Source organism: Triturus cristatus, chromosome 7 (assembly GCF_964204655.1).
Source record: "Triturus cristatus chromosome 7, aTriCri1.1, whole genome shotgun sequence".
Lineage (NCBI taxonomy): Eukaryota > Metazoa > Chordata > Amphibia > Caudata > Salamandridae > Triturus > Triturus cristatus.
In genome coordinates, this window is record NC_140590.1 from 1,147,474,486 (window position 1) to 1,147,493,149 (window position 18,664).

The 18,664-nt window shown below is 42.2% G+C and overlaps 1 protein-coding gene across 9 annotated transcripts in view; it reads right to left on the minus strand.

Annotated features, from left to right (window-relative positions):
- Positions 1-4,962: 4,962 nt before the first annotated feature.
- The window catches only part of RGS14 (regulator of G protein signaling 14), a 334,003-nt gene continuing 320,301 nt past the window's right edge, over positions 4,963-18,664 (minus strand). For all 9 annotated transcript variants that reach the window (XM_085618347.1, XM_085618346.1, XM_085618353.1 and 6 more), the window contains 2 exons: positions 15,332-15,482; positions 4,963-7,059 (listed from right to left, as the gene is read on the minus strand). In XM_085618347.1, coding sequence (XP_085474473.1) covers positions 6,341-7,059; positions 15,332-15,482 — 870 coding nt within the window. In that variant the 3' untranslated portion in view covers positions 4,963-6,340. The remainder of the gene's footprint in view (positions 7,060-15,331; positions 15,483-18,664) is intronic.

An 18,664-nucleotide genomic window follows, 5' to 3' on the forward strand; every position in this document is an offset into this window, starting at 1 on the left:
GCAGAGGAGACGGCGTTGATCTGGGATATCATGGTGAGCTTGTTATGAATCATGATTCCAAGGTTTCTGGTGTGGTTAGGGGGGGTAGTGGGTGTGGGTCCTGGGTCAGATGGCTACCAGGACTCGTTCCATGTGTTGCTGCTGTTGCCGAAGATTAGTACTGCTGTCTAGCCTGTGTTCAGCTGCAGGTGTATTTTCTTCATACAGGGATTGGTTGAGTCAAGAAGGCAGGAGAGAGAGAGAGCAATCTTTAGGTCTTCTTGTATCCATACTTTGGGTTCCATCGTAGGTGTAAAACCACTGGGCGAACTAGAGACACTTTTCCTCCTATGTGTTGATCCACCCATCAGGATAAAAAAAATGCTATCTGCATGGATGCAATCCCTGTATCTCTTGGATTTAATTGCTGGAAACGATGATAGTTTGATGTATGATAACAATTTTTAGATTAAGGGCCTGATTTTGATCTCGGCAGACGGATTACTCACGTGACGGATATCCCATTCGCCGATATATAAATCCCATAGGATACAATGGGATTTATATTTCAGTGGATGGGATATCCGTCACCATAGTGATGGAGAAACCCTTCTGTCAAGATCTAAATCAGGCCCTAAGTGGGACTATTACTTATTCGAAAGAAACTGTATATTTTATGTAACCACTCTTTGCTCCTGCCAAGCAACAGGTTTTTGTGCATTTAGAGCAGCTATTTTGAGTTTTCAGAGGTATTATCATTATTTTCCCACCTGAGATGTAAAAATACCAATACGCACAGTTTTTCCACTCGATGTACTATTGTGTCCTTTGAAAGCCTGCCATGTACTGCACCTTAGATGATGTTGTTATACATACTTTGGGTGCCATTTTAGGAGTAATCCAATGGGCAGTCTAGACACTTTGCCTCCCATATGCTGCCTGACCCAACAGGATAGAAATGCGACAGCTGCGAAGCCGCACTCCAGGAGTGTGAAAAGCAAGTCTATCTGTGCTCGAACTCCAACTGCAGCCTACCACGCTGTTAAAAACAATCTATTTAAAGCGTCCTCAAGTAGTATATCTTTAAGTTATACTAGCCAGCAGCAAAATCGAATTTAAAAATTAAAAACATTTTAAATAATTCAAATCTTTAAGTTTCATTATCAAAATCAAGAGTTTTATCCTACAACCAGATAATGAAAACGGATCACACAATCAATAAAAGTAAGGCACTACAAATTCCGTGGTATTAAAGTTATTTTATGCAATATTCAGTCAGCTGCTGCTAATAGAAATTAAATATATAGTCCATCTGAGCAGCATTAGGTTGATGTACTCTTTTTAACTGAAACATATTTATCTTGACAAAGCAACCCCATTTTGGACGAACAGATTCTCAATGGGTATACAGACCGACCTAGAGGACAAACCAGGGGGACAGAATGTTGTCAAATAACGAGACACTACAATATTTTTTAAAAATAAGAGTTGTTAGAGAGTTTACAACACTTTTGTTTCATTTTATAGCAATAAACAAACTCATGCTGATGTTGATTTAATATAACAACTGTCCCCCCAATAAATGATTGAGTCTCTGCATTTTCTTCTTGTAAAAATAGATCCCTCTGCCTACAAATGGAAATTTTTAGGTGATGTAGGGGCAGATGTACAAAGTATAGTTATGGTTGCAAACATTCCGATTCGGTGCTTGCAACTGCAACAATGTTTTCTTAATGTACTAATCTCATTTTAGGACTCACTAAACTTTTACTGGTCCCTAAAATGGGATTGTAATCCCACACAGATTCAGTATTTGGAAGGTGCATATTGTAGGAATCCCTTCCAAATAACGAATCGGTATGTGAAGTGGCAATGTTTTACAACTGAAATGCAGTTTCAAAACAAAAATTACAGACACCCGCTTTGGAATGGTGTGCTATTCGCAAAAGGGAAGCACATCCCCATGGATAAACTTCTCCTTCGTTAATGTTAAGTAATGTTTGTTGAGAAGTAGTCACCTGGACTCTCAAACAAACTTAAAAAAAGTAAGTGCATCACTGTTTCCTTTAATGAAAATGGTTTGCTTTAAAAATATATATGTACTTCTTTATTATAAGGTGATTACAGACTAGGGGGCCTAAATTATATGTTGGCGGAGAGGGCGACAGAAGTCCCTACCCACCAACCTATTAGTCCGCCCACCCGATTTAAAGTCAGGGAAGACAACAGGTTTGATGACGGCAGAGACTACTCCGTATGGAGTCTGGTCAAAGCCTTCGGACAGCCCAATGGAGTAAGGTCCGTCGGAGATTTGGCAAAATGTCCGCCCACCTAATTTTGAGGAGCGGACATGCAGCTGTTTTTCAATGCCTGTCACCAACATTAAAAAATATGGAGGTAAGGGGCATTGAAAAGTGCTCAGTGCCCCCGCGCCAAACTTTGGATGTTTGTCGTATGGCCCATCTCGTTGACGGAGCAGTACGGCAGACCTACCGTGCATTGACAGGAACCGTCAATGCTAGAAATGTCTGCTAGGCTAGCAGACATTTCTAAATTTGGCCAGCGGTACCTTTGTCAGAGCAATGAAGTAATTTACTGTGGTACCCTGGGGGGGGGGATCAGGCCACACGCCAAATTATAAATCAGGTCCATAGTTTGTTGACCCGAGCAGGCTACCTTCCCCGAGATGGCCACCAATCCTAGCGAGTCGCAATTCGCAATCTACCTCATTTATATTAGTGTGGTAGGTAGGTGTATGACCCACTCTGAACTAGAATTTTACAAATTGACAATTAGTACATAGGTCAATTTATAAAATTGTGACCGTTTTTTGCAACCAGTAATTCATACGCCTAGCCCTTAAATCTATGATTAGTGTCCCATGCACTTAATTTCCCATCTACTTTAGGGAGATTTAGTTTAAAACTAATGTTGGCACCAGTGGCATAGCTAGTGCCCATCAGGTTGCTGCCCGGGTGCAGGTAAGAGCGGGGGTGTCGGACGACTTTTTCTCAGGGCGAGGGATGTGTAGTCGACAGACACAAATCCCACCCCCCGAAAAACAAACAGTGCCCCCACGCCCCCCGAGCTAAGCAACTGGTTGGCACACATCCCACACAATCAGCTGGATATCTTCTAGATTCTATATTTTCAATAACTGAAGAAATAACTTTTGAAAAACCATTTTCCTTAATGTGGATAGACTATGTTGCTATCTTTTCGAACTTTATCTGCCTGATCGCTGGGAAGGAGGTAGTAATTGGATAACTATCGAAGTGTTTTTTGCCGATGAGTTAGGCAGCAGTATTTCAATAGAAATAAAAAACAGGTACTAGAACAATTAGAAGTAGATCCTGAAAGGGCTCTTATCACGTTAAATAACTCTCTTAGTCAGTTCCTTTACAACGTTTTACCTTTGCAACATAAATTAAAAACTATCCACAAGAAAAAAAATCCTTGGTTTACAGCCAGTCTTGCCTCTAGCAAATTAGAATTACGACATTTGGAACGACAGTGGTGCAGCTCGTCTGCCAAATATTTCAAAGTAAAATCCTCTGCCAATTCTAGACAATGTCATCAATAGATTAAGCTTGCTAAACTTTTCAAAGCGATTTGTGAAAGCTCCTTATATGTCAATCGGACTCTTCAAAATTGTGTAAGAGTAGCAAGAGCCCAAGGCAAGCCAGACTAAAATTATTCCTTCATCCATGTTACGTGAAAGTCTAGCCACATATTTTTCTGGGGAAATGTTTACAATTAGTGAGAATATAGAGGCTTAAACAGTTCTACAACCCTCCAACACTGCTACTTTTACCCCAAGGAAGAGTACTAGCACTTCTTTCAATAAATACTATCTAGTTTTTGAATCACTTCTACCGCAGTTGACAAATCACAAACACATCTGTGTATCACTCATGGACATTTGTCTATCAAAATAAAAGCAAAATGAAGCTCCTTTTCTTCTCAAAGACTTTTTAACTAGTTATAATTGTTCTCTAAAAACAGGATTGTGGCCAGGATTTTGTAAAAAAAAGATGTACTTAAGCTCCCACTAAAATAAATTCTTGCTGACTGTATGGATCCTAACAGTTTTTGCCCAATATTTCCATTACCCTTCTGTCCAAGATTTTGGAAAATGTCGTTTTTTACAATTACAAGAACATGTAGAAGCCAAATCTTTACTAGTTCCACAACACGCTGTTTTTTTACTCAGCCGCAGTACTGAACTTGTGGTGGTCTCACTTCTTGATTACCTGTGCAGACTGATGGATGCCAGAGGCTCAGAACTCTCTGCAACCCTTGACACCATTGATCACAACACCCTTCTAACCAGGATATTAGAAATTGAAATAATAGCTCTAACCTGGATCAAACATTTCCTAACTGACCATCAACAAGTTCTCTTTTCTTCCTTATTCATATCAGCCACAAAATTATTATGTAAACCTGTTATCAGTAGAAGCTCCTGCAGCCACGCATCAAATATTGCCTAAGCACCCTTACAGGTGTCTTCTTTATCTTTACCGGCTGGTCCAAGGCATGCATGTCAGAGCGATCAACCTTCTTGTAGTACAAAGTCGATTGGCTGTGGCATGATCACTTGAAGCATCCACAGCGCCTCTTTTGAAGGGGAGCTGCTTTGAATCAAGAAAATAGGTGGAATGTCCCTGATGACTCGATACTTGGAGTCACCTTTTCAATTATAGTCCTTCTAAAGTCTACTACTGAACTTCCTAGCTGAGCTTCCATTTTCTACTCCTGCTGCTTTGTGCCTCACACACCTTGTATAACAATAGGGGGACACCTTTGCAGAAGATTGGGATCCAGTAGAATTTATTTAGAAAAAGGTTCCAGGGAAAAAATATCTTATTCCATAGGCATTCACTATAAACTATACACGGTGTAAAATCCATCTCACTTCAGAAGTGCAAGAACTAACTAGACAGAGATACACTTTTCTATTCACTTTAAAAATTAAGAAAGTAATCACACAAAACACTTTATTGAATATATAGCTACATAGAATTCAATTAAATCATATTACAAATTTTATGCGATTTCGCATATTTTTGAATGGCCCATTTTAACGCCCTGCGACATGTGTCCATGTCTGACAACAAGACCCAGGATACAATTTACCATCTTTTCAGCAGACCTCTGGGCCAGCTCAGTGATCTCTTCCATCGTCAAAGGGTTTGGAAAAAGTTGTTTTATTTTGAACTCTCAGCAGAGCTCACTTCCTGAAACACCTCAAACATACACTTGTGTGAAGATATCTTTATGGTCCATACCGGTACCAAGAAATCTTTAAGGTGTGCTGTACTTCTCTTATAGGCCAAACTGAACATTTTGAAGCCACTGCCTTCTCACCACGAGCAACTTCTTCTCTATTTACTACGAGTAGTGCAAGTGTGATATATTCCCAGCTTCTTATTGGCGAGTTTCAGCCCAGTCTCTTCGATAAGAGGATGATAGTTAGACCTGAGCACCCTCCCTACTCCCAGAGCTGGCAGAGAAGTTTCCTTTCCCTGTCAGGTGAGTACATAGAGGGGTTTTACCAAGTACTCCAATCTTTGTGACATCAAACTAGCCTCTACACTTAAAGTACAACAAATTAAATGCACAATTGGCTGAGCACTACTGAAGTCTATTAAAATAAATATGATCACTTGCACAAACATAAATATGTAGGAGACCAGCAGCTCAGAGGCGGAATTGTCGTGCAGATTCTCCAGAGACATGTACCAATGTCCGTGTGGCTGCTGATGGCTGAGGGGTATCATTACTGTGCAATTATCTACCTCCCTCGTTGCCCATTCGCTTAAAAGGCTTGATCTGTGTCTAGGTAGCAGCTGGAGCCCACCACTGGATGAATACATGTCACAAAAACACAGCTTGTGTACTTTTTGAGGAATCCCCATTGTCACACTGGCTTGATGGGGGTAAGAACACAACCTACATCAGGGCTTTAATTAAATCAACAAAACTAGAGAAGAAAGGCTTCCAAGTTTCTATTCTTCAACTTGTCCAGAGTGTAGAAATCTATCCATGTTGACTGTCAGAGATATCAAAATAAGAGGGTAAACACTTCCCCAAAATGATCACACACTAGTCAATGAAGAGCAATCCTTGAGCTCTACCAGGCGTTTCCACCACTCTCTCACAACACAGAGCAAGAATATCAGAGAACTGTACATGGCAGATGATGCACACCTATGGGCTCTAGCAGGTCTTTGCTGTCTCTCTCGTTCTGCATGGGGTGTCCCACTATCTGTGTCTTAGTTCCTCTGTCTGTTGACTTTACGCAAACCAAGGTGGTTCTCAAAATGCACATTTTAAAAGTAACATTTCTTTGGTGTCTTCAGGATGTATGCTTATCAGGATCGGGCTCCTGAGATTGGGAGGCTTTGCTTAGATAATTCCCGTCGAGGCCAGGTAGAGGTCCATCTGCTGGCTGTGTTTGCAAGGAAGAGCTCATGTCACATGTTCTTTGGGCTGTGCATTCATGGTTTACATCAGGCAGGGCATCCCCATGGCAGAGCGAGTTCGCTGGGAGCAATTCCTGATTTACAAGTGCTTGCCTGATTTCAGACCCAAGTGCATTAGACCCTGAACTCTCAGATTCATGCTTCGTATCTGAGATCTTATGGTCCGTGCTCTTGTGTTCACAGTCTGGGCTAGCAGACAGTATCCCAGGGCCTTCTGGATGCAAACACACTGTAATGCAATGTGGTGCATTGAGATCTGAACTGCAGTCGCCATTTGTTGTCACTGACCCAGGCTCAGCAAGATCGCAGTCTGAATTGGTTGCCCTTGGGTTTGGGCTGTTAGGATTACAGTCCAGATCAGTTAACCTTGGCGAGGAATCTTTTGGTCTGCATCCTAAATCGGATGTCCTTACTCCCGAGCCCTCAGAAATGCAGTCTGTGTCAGTAGCCCCTGGGCTGTGGTCCTGGGGATCCCCCTCGTCCTTTGGCGGAAGCTGCAGGAAGTCTGGGAGAACCAGGTCCTCCTTACAGAGCAGACCTCGCTGGTCGTCAGCTCGACAGCCCTGCACTCGGTTCAGCAGCTCCACCAACCCTATGTGAAGTGAAGAGGGACAAGAGCATTAATACTCGCAAGACAGGTTTGGCAACTGCAACATTGTGAGACAACCACACTCTGTCTGCAATACCTACACATTGGGAGACAAACATTTTTTATTTAGAGAACACACAAATATCCTTCTTGTAATAAATCTGAGTAAACACACTTTGGAACCCCCACCGATAAAGACTTATTGCGGCATTCTTATTCCACTGATATGCACACATTCCAATTAAACTCATGTCATACTGTCTGTTTGCTGCGCTACATAACAAAATACAATAATCCAAGTACAGTGACATCCCAATACAGTTGTTCCAACACAAGATCAAGTACCCCCATTAGGTCACTTATGTCATTAAACAAGTGCCCCCTGCTCTAAATGCAATAACACACTACTAACATCAATTATTTTGCAACGTCATTCCTCTCCTGTTAAGTCACTCGTGTTTGGTTCACATGAAATTTAAACAACAGAACACAGCCCAAAAAAGTACTGACTGACAATCATTAGTCAGTAATGTATTTAATTCTAGACAAAGCAAAGGATAGGATAATCAGTATACAGTAATCTTGATCATAGGTAGATCAGTTCCCAAAATGTTGACACGTAGGTATAGCCAATAAACAGCCGACACGTGTTTTGTCGTTAGATGACTTTCTCAAGGCTTAAGTTGGTAATTGTATATACAAAAGATCAGCAAAATGCCCTTTATCTTCTCTAATATGAAGATTCAAAGATTCACTGGCGGGTTCACACATTTTTTCGGGAGGTGAGCTGGAAGCTATATGACTTTGGATTTCGACTGAATGGCCTTACATTTAAGAGGCTTCACTTCTTGGCTTCCATTCGTTTATCAGAACGGATTTTTCGGCTCACCGATCTCATAGGAGATGACTATTCTAACATATTGCGACTAACTGATTCATATCGGAATTGCCTCGCATCTTTGAATCTTCATATTAGAGAAGATAAAGGGTGTTTTGCTGATCTTTTGAACATACAATTACCAACTTAAGCCTTGAGAAAGTCGTCTAACGACGAAACACGTGTCGGCTGTTTATTGGCTATATCTATGTGTCAACATTTTGGAAACTGATCTACCTATGATCAAGATTACTGCATACTGATTGTCCTATCCTTTGCTTTGTCTGAAATTAAATATATCACTGACTAATGATAGTCAGTTAGTACTTTTTTGGGCTGTGCTCTGTTGTTTAACTTTCAATGGTTAATGTGTATGGAGGATTTTTTCTCTGTGTACTGAGTCGCACTGTGGATGGCACAGTGTTGACATTGAGCACGCCAGAGGACATATTGCTTTGTACAATTGAAAACTAAACAGAGGTGCTGGCTTTCCTTTAAAACCACTGCCATCATTCTGTATATTACATTTGGTTAACATGAGGTTGCAAGTCTTAGTTTAACATCTTATTGTGAGATTGTGATGCACCACTATATCATAAATTGAGTATGTAGAGAGAAGTATACATGTACTTTTCTCAACTCTACATCTTCTAACCTTGACAATATAGTCAAGCCCATTTTTGTTTGCTGCACCACTTTGCTGCCACATAGCCTGGGACCACAATATCCAGACCTGCAAGCGGCCTGCAGCAGCCCACATCATCGCTAGCGCCGGGAGGTGCTTCAAAGACCAGCACGGGCTCCCGCAGCACAGGACACGCGCAGGTGTGCCCGGGCAACATCTGGGACAAGGGCAGGCCCATCTGCACCCGTCCGCGGCAGGACAAGACTGGGCTGTGCCCCCCCTTGATTTTACAAGGGCGGTGAAGAACGGATAAGAAAAAACTCTTCTCTTACCCTTCTTACTAATCAAGCATAACGTGCGATAATGGGTAAAAGGAAATGACCGACTATTACTGGGAAGCAGATAGCGAAAAACGCACCCATTACTATTTAAAAAGTGCTATGGGGCTGATAAACAATGAAATTATCCAAGTAGAGGAATGACTAGTGCCCACTAAGACGGCACTGGACGCTGCCTAAAAGAGTATGGGACAGAGACTGGGACAGATTTGCCAGTATTGGCAGAAACAGGGCTCGAAATGGAATCCGCTTCAGAGGTGCATGGAATTTGTGTGAACAAGGAGGATAATGTTTTGAAGATGATTAACCCTTGTAGATCAACGTACCCACTGGAGATATCTGTTTATCCAATAACTGTGACTTGGTCTCTGCACCAGCTAAAAGATGAAACAACAACCACTGAAATCTATTGTACCCCTTTCAAAACAGTTAGCAAATGTGAAAGCCAAGACAAAGAAAGGGAATAGAAACCAGGAGTGGCAATAAGAACAGGGACCTGCGAAACAGTGAATCATGTGCAAAATTTCGAAACGCTTTTTTAAAAACTGCACGGTAAAATAGATAACATTAAGTGTCGCTAGATGTCAGAAATCAAAACAGTGCAAAAAGATGTCACCCATTTAGCTGACTTGGTTACTGAATTATTACCCCTAAAATCCGCGCACAAGGTAACATTCGCAAGAGAACCAGATGAGAGGCCAAAAGTAGGGGAAAGCCGTCCAGTCACAACTGGTAACATCTATCCGAAGTTGACACTACCAATAAAGGAACTCCTTAGCATACAACCTGTGGCGGAATCCAGGGACTATAAGGCTAGTAATATTAACCGCCTAAGGGCGCTAATCAAGTGAACAAAATTAATGGAAACTTGTGTTCTATGAAGCTCAGTGAGACTTTATTTCATCTACCACCTCAGGCAACTCCCTACGTCATTGTCCCGAAAAATGTCCCAAAAATCGGAGACAATAACACAGAGTCATGGGGGACTTTTAAAAAAATCAGGTTGTCCACTGGTTTGCCTCAAACACTAATTTTGGCATCAACGTACTATATCAGAACATAATATTGTTAAGAAGAGTTAGCTGGGTGGGTAGCACTAGGAAATCATGCCAGGGAGATTGTGTGATCGTGAATTTCCGAAGTAGGGAGATGGTGGGGTCCTTGATTGAAGAACTTTTAAATAAATATGTTGAGCCTCCCAACTATCTAGACGAGACCATAACTGCTGTCCCACTCGGATACTTTTACAGACCTAAAAATGAGTCTATACACAGCAAAGCCAATATACCTCACTATTCTGACCCATCCCCGATACACCCCATGCCTAATAGGTTTGCCCCCCTAAGAGGTTGTAGTGAAATCGATTGACAGAGAGAGAATGCAGTGCGACCATTAGGTGGTAACGATGATCATTTTTCCAGTAGCACCACAAAAAATATTGCTAGTAGTCTACCATCACTTGGGTTTCTAACTATCATGTCATGGAACGTCGCAGGCGTACAAAACAAGTTAAATGATGGGGAATGGCTAAAAACGACACAGGACTGTGCCTTAATTTTGTTACAAGAAACCTGGCATACAGAACCCTTTTATATTAATGGGTTCAAAACGATCTCTACGCAAGCCATCCCTTCAAAGGTGGGGAGAGCTAAAGGAGGCTTAGCGGCCTTAATCTCACTAACCTCACCACTAACCTTAGGGAAAGTCCATACCACATCACAGTTTTTTTAGTTTTTATGTTTTCGTTCCAAGGGGAAACAGTGTATAATAGTAATAAACTTTTATAACAATGTCTTTGATAGCACAAGGCACAGAATAATTGTGACATTAGAAGAAGAGTTAGATGACTTTTTAAAGGGGATAGGGGAGATTATTTACTTATTTGGGCCGGTGATTTCAATTGTGAAAAGTGTAAAATTTTAACCGGTGAACAATGTGGTCATAGTGATCAATAAGGTGACTCAATCCTTCATTTTCCACATAACACATATGGTGAAGCAATTAATTCTGTAATATATAAATATAATCTAGAAATCATGGAGCCAGGTGAACATGATGGAGAGACTATTACTCAAACATATGAAGGAGCGAGATCCTCTTCGAATATTGATCACGTCATAGTATCGAGGAACTGTAAGGGTTTAGTGGGGGAAAAAAATATTCAGGCAAGCTCTTTCAGCGACCATCACCCGTTATTCCTGATTCTGAAGCTAAGTCTGACCTAACAAGAAATGGGGCAGGTAGCTGACGAAGACATTTAAACACAAACAGGAAACGGAGTTTCTATTAAATGGTCAGGTGTTAACCCTACAACATTTATGGAAAATTTTATAGGGAAAAATCAAAAAGACATTACCACTTGCCTGGATAGATCTTCCCTAAACACAGATATTTTAAGTGCCTTTCATAACATCATGGCCGAAATCTCCGGTGACTTAAAAATGAAAAATAAGAAAAAGAGTGACCCTGACCCCAGATGGTTCGATCAGCAGTGCTCAAAGATAAATAAGGAACTATAAGCAGCCCTAAAAGTTAGACCTAGGGATAGCGAAAGGATCCGTATATTATGGAAAAACTACAAATATACTCTAAATACAAGAAAAATAGAAATTCGAGAGAGGGCATGAGAAAAATGTATCCAAGCTGCTGAGACATGTGACTCCATTTTATTTTGGAAAACTATAGACCACTTCTTTTTCAAGGACACATCCGTGACAAAAAAAGAAACCCTGGTAACACCTGATGAATTGATGATGCACTTTGAGCGTATTTTTAATCCGGATGATGAGATCGCTACGAGAGAGGGCAATAGTAATTTTATTTTATTGGACACTGTTAAGATAGCATCTATTACCCTGGATAAAATAAAAAATACCTTAAACAAAAGTGTAATGGCAAAGCGGCAGGACCAGATGGGGTACCCTTTGGCATTTTTAAATCTAATATAGCCTTTTGGTCACCGATTTGACTAAGTGTTTTTAATGCTAATATAGGAGTGTTACCTGCAACATGGGTAGAAAGCATAATAGTACCTATCTTTAAAAAAGGTGACAGAGGGGAACGCAAAGTGCTACCGCCCCATATCCCTCCTCGATTCCACATTCAAATTGATGGGCAGAATTATGCTGGGAAGATTGGAAAGTTGGGTAAACGAGAATAATATCCTAACTGATGCTCAGTAGGGATTTAGAAGGGGAATTGGGACGGTAGAACAATGCGTAAACCTTGAGCTATTAATAGGGAAATACACCCTAGCTAAGGAAGGTCAGTTGCACCTTTGTTTTGTCGATCTTACCAGTGCTTTTGACCCGGTCAACCACGCTAAATTATGGCAAACATTGAAAAGGCTGGGCGCTCCAAACTACATTATTATTTATTTATCACAAATATACACTTTTTTAACTTTGAGAGTGCAGTTTGGCACAAAAGGTGAATGTACGCCCGATTTTAGAGTCACCCGAGGGATACGACAAGGATGTGTTTTAGCGCCCCTTTTATTCTCCCTATATACTAATAATGTTGACCTGTTCTTACAAAACCTGAGTGCTGCTGCCCCCAGAGTTGGTACATGCATAACCCCAGTACTCCTATATGCACATGACGCAGTCCTATTATCAAGGACTGCGAATGGCTTACAGGTCCTAATAGAAAAATTCACGCAATTCATGACCGAAAAAGATTTACAGTTGAACTTTAGTAAACCTTTTGTCATGACTTGCGGGAAAAGTAGATTGAAGAACAGGCAACATCACGCGGGAAGTGTCCCAATTGAAAGAATATCATCTTTTACTTATTTGGATATTCTTTTCAATAGGAATGGTACTTGGGGTGCACATATTAATCTATGCAAGCTGCAATTCCTCCGATCAAGTGAGGGCATCTTTAGATTTTCTTCAAAAATAGGTAATAAACCGGTATGGGAAATCCTTACACTTTATAGGAGTAAGTGTATTACAGGCTCATGCTATGGAGCAGCCGTATGGGGGAGGGCTAATACATCCCTTTTACAAACCCAGGAAAATTAATTTTTAAAAAGGGTTTTAGCCGTTCCAAATTCTACTGCCTCATATATAGTTCACAAAGAGCTGGGCGTACCTTATATTAGCGATTTTATTAGCATGGCATCCCTTACACTCTGGCATGGAATTTGGACTAAAGATGAGACCAAGTCCACTAAGGATATAATAAGGGATTGCCTTGCCCTTGACCATAGAAACAAAAATCCCCTGGTTAGAGCATATTTTTAATCTCCTAAAAGAATGTAAGGTGGACTTTGATCCTTTTTATCCAATGTCCATCCAGGATTATAGCAAAAAGGATTTAGGGAATCTGCAAGAGATGCGGAAGCTGGTTTAAAACAGAGTATTAAATCTTACTGCAAAGGCCCACCTTTGATGGGCATCCAACCGTACCTCATCTCGGTAAGAAACATCCAGCATAGATTCTATTTGACAAGGTTAAGAATGGGTTCCTTACACTATCAAATAGCCTTCCCCAGAATGGGAAAGTGGAGTCATAACCTCCCAAACTGCCCCTGTGACAGAAAGTCCCCACAGACTTCGCTGCTCTTTATCCTTTTTGCAGTTTTTATCAGGACATAAGAAAATCTGTTTTAAAACCTTTATTTTTAGCCAATAAACTGTATTCTTACAAAAATGCTTTTAACTATATTTGTAGTTTGGAAAATGATAAAATGCAATACAGTTATTGTTTTAATACAACTGGCAATCAGGAGAAGAAAGGACAAATCATATTTGGAAGCCTTAACGTATGAAAAACTAGACGACCTCTGAAATAGCTCAAGGCTTTCTAAACTTCAGACTGAAATTAGCCATCGTCCTGCACTTATTCATCTTATCACTTTAGCACTTTTGTTTACCTAAGCATTGTGAACATGAACCTAGATAAATACATTATTATGCACTGTTCCCTGATTGGGAGTCAAAGTTTGGTAAATGCTGCTTTTTAGTGTAATGATGTGTTTATACTTTTAATTCGAGTAGTAGTATACTAATGTCTAAATATTAATTGTGATTAACATTGGAGCAGCAATATGTATTTTTTTTTTAATAAGTGTACTTTATTATTACTTATTAACTGTGATTGATATTGGAGTAGTAATCTGTATGGCAAATTAAAAACTGAGTGTCAATATGTAATGAACAGTTTTAGAACTATTTTAGTGACTAATAGCGATGTTATTTTTTAGAATGCTTTTATGGTTGAACATTGTCTACCGAATAAAGCTTGACTGAATTGACAATATAGTGGTAGTGGATATTGTGGACATGATAGTGCGATAGGAAGGTATTTCGACCATGATATAGTGACCCAACCCGCCCTCTCAACAGCTTCCTTAAGGACTCGGATGTCCTTCCCACAGACTTCAGCATGGAGCCAACGGCTTAGAGAGGATCAGAAGAGAGAAATAAAGAGACACACCACATATCCATCTACCTAGAAGAGACAAGTGGTAACCAATATCCTGCGCAGACAGGCAATACAGGAGAAGATATTTCATTCAAGATATTTTTAAATACATCTTGCATGCCTCCCCTCCACATTGCACAAGGGACTCTTCAGATACCATGCAAACTAGGACGCTGATGATCATTGGGATCAAGGGACAGGTGGGCATTTAGAACCCTCACTCTAAGAAGCTGAGGCGTGTGTCGGACGGGTCTGGTCTCTGAACTCCCCAAAATGTGCCATCCCTGGGGAATCCTGAGCAACAAAGGTATGAGGCATGAATGGGACATGGCTGACCTCTAAACCCAAGAGGATGATGACTTAATGTGACAGTACTAACCTCAGATGCCAAAAAGAATGAACTAAGGCTAGGAAACTGCTGGGCCTATAAGGAAAGAAATGGTCAATAATCACCCTCGACTACAAGAGAGTAAAGCGTGGATGGTCACTGCTAAGCCCAGACATGAATGGTTACCATTTATCCTCAGTTCCGAAGTACAGGGGTTTGGAAGCGTTCATCTGACCCAAAAGATTAAGAAGGCTCTTGGCATATAAGGTATGATCGGGGGACTGCTGACACTTGACCCTCAAGGACTGAGATATGAACGGGACACTGCTGACTCCTGACACCAATAGAGGTATGGATCGGATATGGATTTAGCACCGCTATCCCACGATATATGGTATGAGCACTGTGGATCCCCAATGGGTGTTTAAAGATGTATGGGATACTGCTAAGCACTGCCCTTCATTTGATTTGGGTGTGAGTCTGACACCGCTAAGCCAGAACTTCAAGGATCTGGGCTATACATGGGGCAGCTTCAAACAAAGCTGTGGACAGGGCTCTGCTGAAAATGACTCAAGTGATGAAGGTCTGGGTGTGGCACAGCTAAAATTGTGGTTTGGATGGGGCACAGATACCTCCTATTGTGAGTGCCCTGAATACGGTGAGAAGATAATACTGACCTTCAATATCATATGTGCGCCGATTTAAAGGATTCTTTGCAGCGGGGGAATCTCGATGTCGGGTAACAGGCGAGGCATTCACTGACCTCTCTTTCACTGGTGACGATGAACATTGATGCTTCGAGCCAACAGTCGTAGGAGAAGAGGTGCCCTGTTTCCAGAGACAAGAGAGATACTGTTCAGCTTTAAATATAGGTTAGGTAATCTCTGCAGAAGGTAAGAAACTAGACTATGTGAGGCAGACGCATAACTCAACTAGAGAGGTTTATGACCTAATCAGGGCAACAGTACAAACGCTTCACCATGGGAAGGGTCCTGAGTCCCCACTATTGAAGATGTGCAAGCCACAGCAAGAATTGAATTCACAGGGTCACCATAGCAAGGTGCAAAGGTTTCACTATAGGAAGATGTGCAAGGGAATGGTTTGCTGGCTCCAACACACGAACGTGCACAGGTTGCACCACAAAAGAAACACAAGCTCTGCTATGTGGGGGCGGGAGGTGTAGGTGTCTCACACAAGGGTGGGCTGCAAAGGATCCACCGTAGGAGAGGCCCAGGCTCAGTCACATGAAGACAGAAAGGGGCAAAACCTCAATCATTGGAATGTGTCCAGGTTACATCACGAGCCGATTTACAGACTCTACCACAGGACAATGCATAGGCTCCACCATAGGAAGGAGCACAGGTTGCAATAACGGGGGGACAGAGTTATACTGGATCAGTCAGAGTCGCCCTTTTGTGGCTCAGATTAGCCTGTGTGTTACTGCGGGAGAGATGAAACTTGCATGTGAGTGTTATCGCTCTCAGCTAACCTGCATTTCCAGGACCAGGCCGACATTTTACTCAAACTTTTAGTCTAAACATAACCAGTTTCCTGACGTAAACCTCCACAATCTTCATATTAATGTCAAATAATCCTTTCACAAACATTCAAATGCTGCAGCTATGAGCCTATAGGATATGATGAAGTGCGAATGCTTGTTTTAAACCTGCTTGCCCGCTCAGGCTGGTCCACTGCAAGTGACTATTGACGTGCCTGGCATGGCTGCCTCCACAGCCTAACAAGCTAGAAAACGGTTTCTTTATCCAAATTGCCAGAAACAAATCATTTGTGAAAGCAAGCGTCCTACCTCTGCTGAGGATGTCTTTGTCAACCTATGTCTTGGAAAGGGTGCAGGACATCAATGACCAGTCTGAGTATGTTGTGAGTGACATCACTGTGGCAAAAGGGTGTTATAGGAAATAGAGCGGTCACTGACATTGGTACCATCAGCACGCCCCGCACGCGACAGTGATATCACAGAGAAACTAAAAGTGGTCCCTGGCCAGTCAGGGAAATGCTTTTTCCCATCTTACTGAACAGTCTCAATCTACAAGATTCTACAAAAGTAAAGATGACAGAAGGGTAGTGGGGAGGCTTTGAGCCACATGACACAACTGGCCTAGAAGAAAAAGCCAGTTAAATTCTCCTCTCCCTTCGGGTGTCTGATCACAAGATCTACGCATAACAGAAAGAGTTCTACTGTAACTGTAGTCCGCCAAGCTACACACCCAAAGTCCTGGAAGATCTTCAAAGGCCAGACTTGTATCTGCACTCCATAAATGTAAAAATATGCTTATAACCGGCAACATCAACTTATGGCTGGACAAATGGGACAAGAGAGACCTGCTGGGGATCTGAATTAAGGCTGCTCGGCGCAGTTCTAACGCAGGCATCAAGGCATACACTAGAGTCACTAGACTCCTCAGTCAGGCAAAATATGGTAGCAGCTGCCAATTTAAGCTAGCCTTTCACTTCAGGAGTTCTAAACAACCGCAAATAATGACCTATTGCTACTAGAAAGTAGTAAATAAAATGACTCCACGTCAATCAAACAGCATGAATATGCTAATATGGAAATGAAGTGTGCGAACTAGATTGTAAAATGGCCTTTTGCCCCATTACTTTGTAAATTGTATGCTCGTGTTTTTTGTATTAGACTTGGCGGTATATCTATGGATATATCTATATCTCTATCTATATATGTATAGATATAGCTATATCAACAGCAATTCTAACTCGCATTACCAACCAAAAACACTGTGATAAAGAGTTAAGGAACCGCGAAGGGTCTGATCTCAAATGCTAGTTTCCTTCGCTGGAAGGGTTTCAGTTCTGCTCAATGCGGATATATCGGCCGATAGACAAAGACAAGAAATTTTAGAAGAGCAACGACCTGCTTTGTCTTAGGGGTCACGGAGAAGGGGCCGGCAGGGCCGGCGCTAGGCATGCGCAGTGTGGGCAGGGACGAGGGCGCCGCGCTCAGTTCAAAACATGGGGACCGCTTCTGTCTGAAAGGCTGCACTTCCATAGTCAGCCCACCCGCTCCTTCAGGGCCCCTCTACAACGCGGTCACATGGCCAATGTTAAGCGAGGTGTCTTGACCTCGCCGGTCGGGGGGTGGTGGCATTCGCGGGGCTGCAATGGTGGGGGGAGGGGAAAGACTGGGCAGGGGACGTGACGGCAGAAAAGTGGGCTCTCAGGGGCAAGGGCGGGGCAGCACCGCTCCTAAAAACCTGGCGAGAAGTCTCGTCTGCCCTTTGTGTATTCCGTTTCCAGGCAACAGAAGACTCTTGTTTCCAAAGGGAGCCGGACATTACCAGGTAAGGATGAGGGGAGGAGGGAGCATCCAGGACAGGTTGATGAGGGGAGGAGGGAGCACCCAGGTCAGACTGGCGCCGTAGAGCAGTGTTTAGCAGCGTGCCCAACTACTGCTTCGAGCAGGGAGGCACATGGGGGCGATCCTCAGCCCCTGGGCCTGGAAGCACCGGATCAGGCTGCAAGGTTAGGTGTGGGGCCCCATTCACTAGTAATTGGGCCATTATCCAGTGCTGCGAAGTCCAGGGCAGGTGGGCCTCGCAGCCCTCCATCAGGCTGCAAAGTCTACATGTGGGCCCCTTTCGAAAGGATTTGTAGCCATTATGTAGTGCTAGGAGGCCCAGGGCAAGGGCCCTGTCCTTGGCCTCGCAGTGCTATACTGTTGGATCACTAGATTTTCTTACACAGAGGGACTAGCATGTTTGCTGCCCAGCCCAGCTCACCAGTGATAAACTCAGAGGGCTGTCTGGTAAATGCAGCTAGGTGCGGAAAACCTGTGAGTTAAGTTTATTTTATTTTGCCAAGTCTTTGATTACTTAGCACTCAAGTTTTCTTTTTGCTTGGGGGCGCTGTTCTAAAAAGATGAGGATTATTGTATTGCAAAGCTACATTGTTTCTTTCTTATGTGTATTTTCTGAAATTATGTTTTAACACATAATCATGCAGTACACCCCAATGCACACCACTCCAATCCG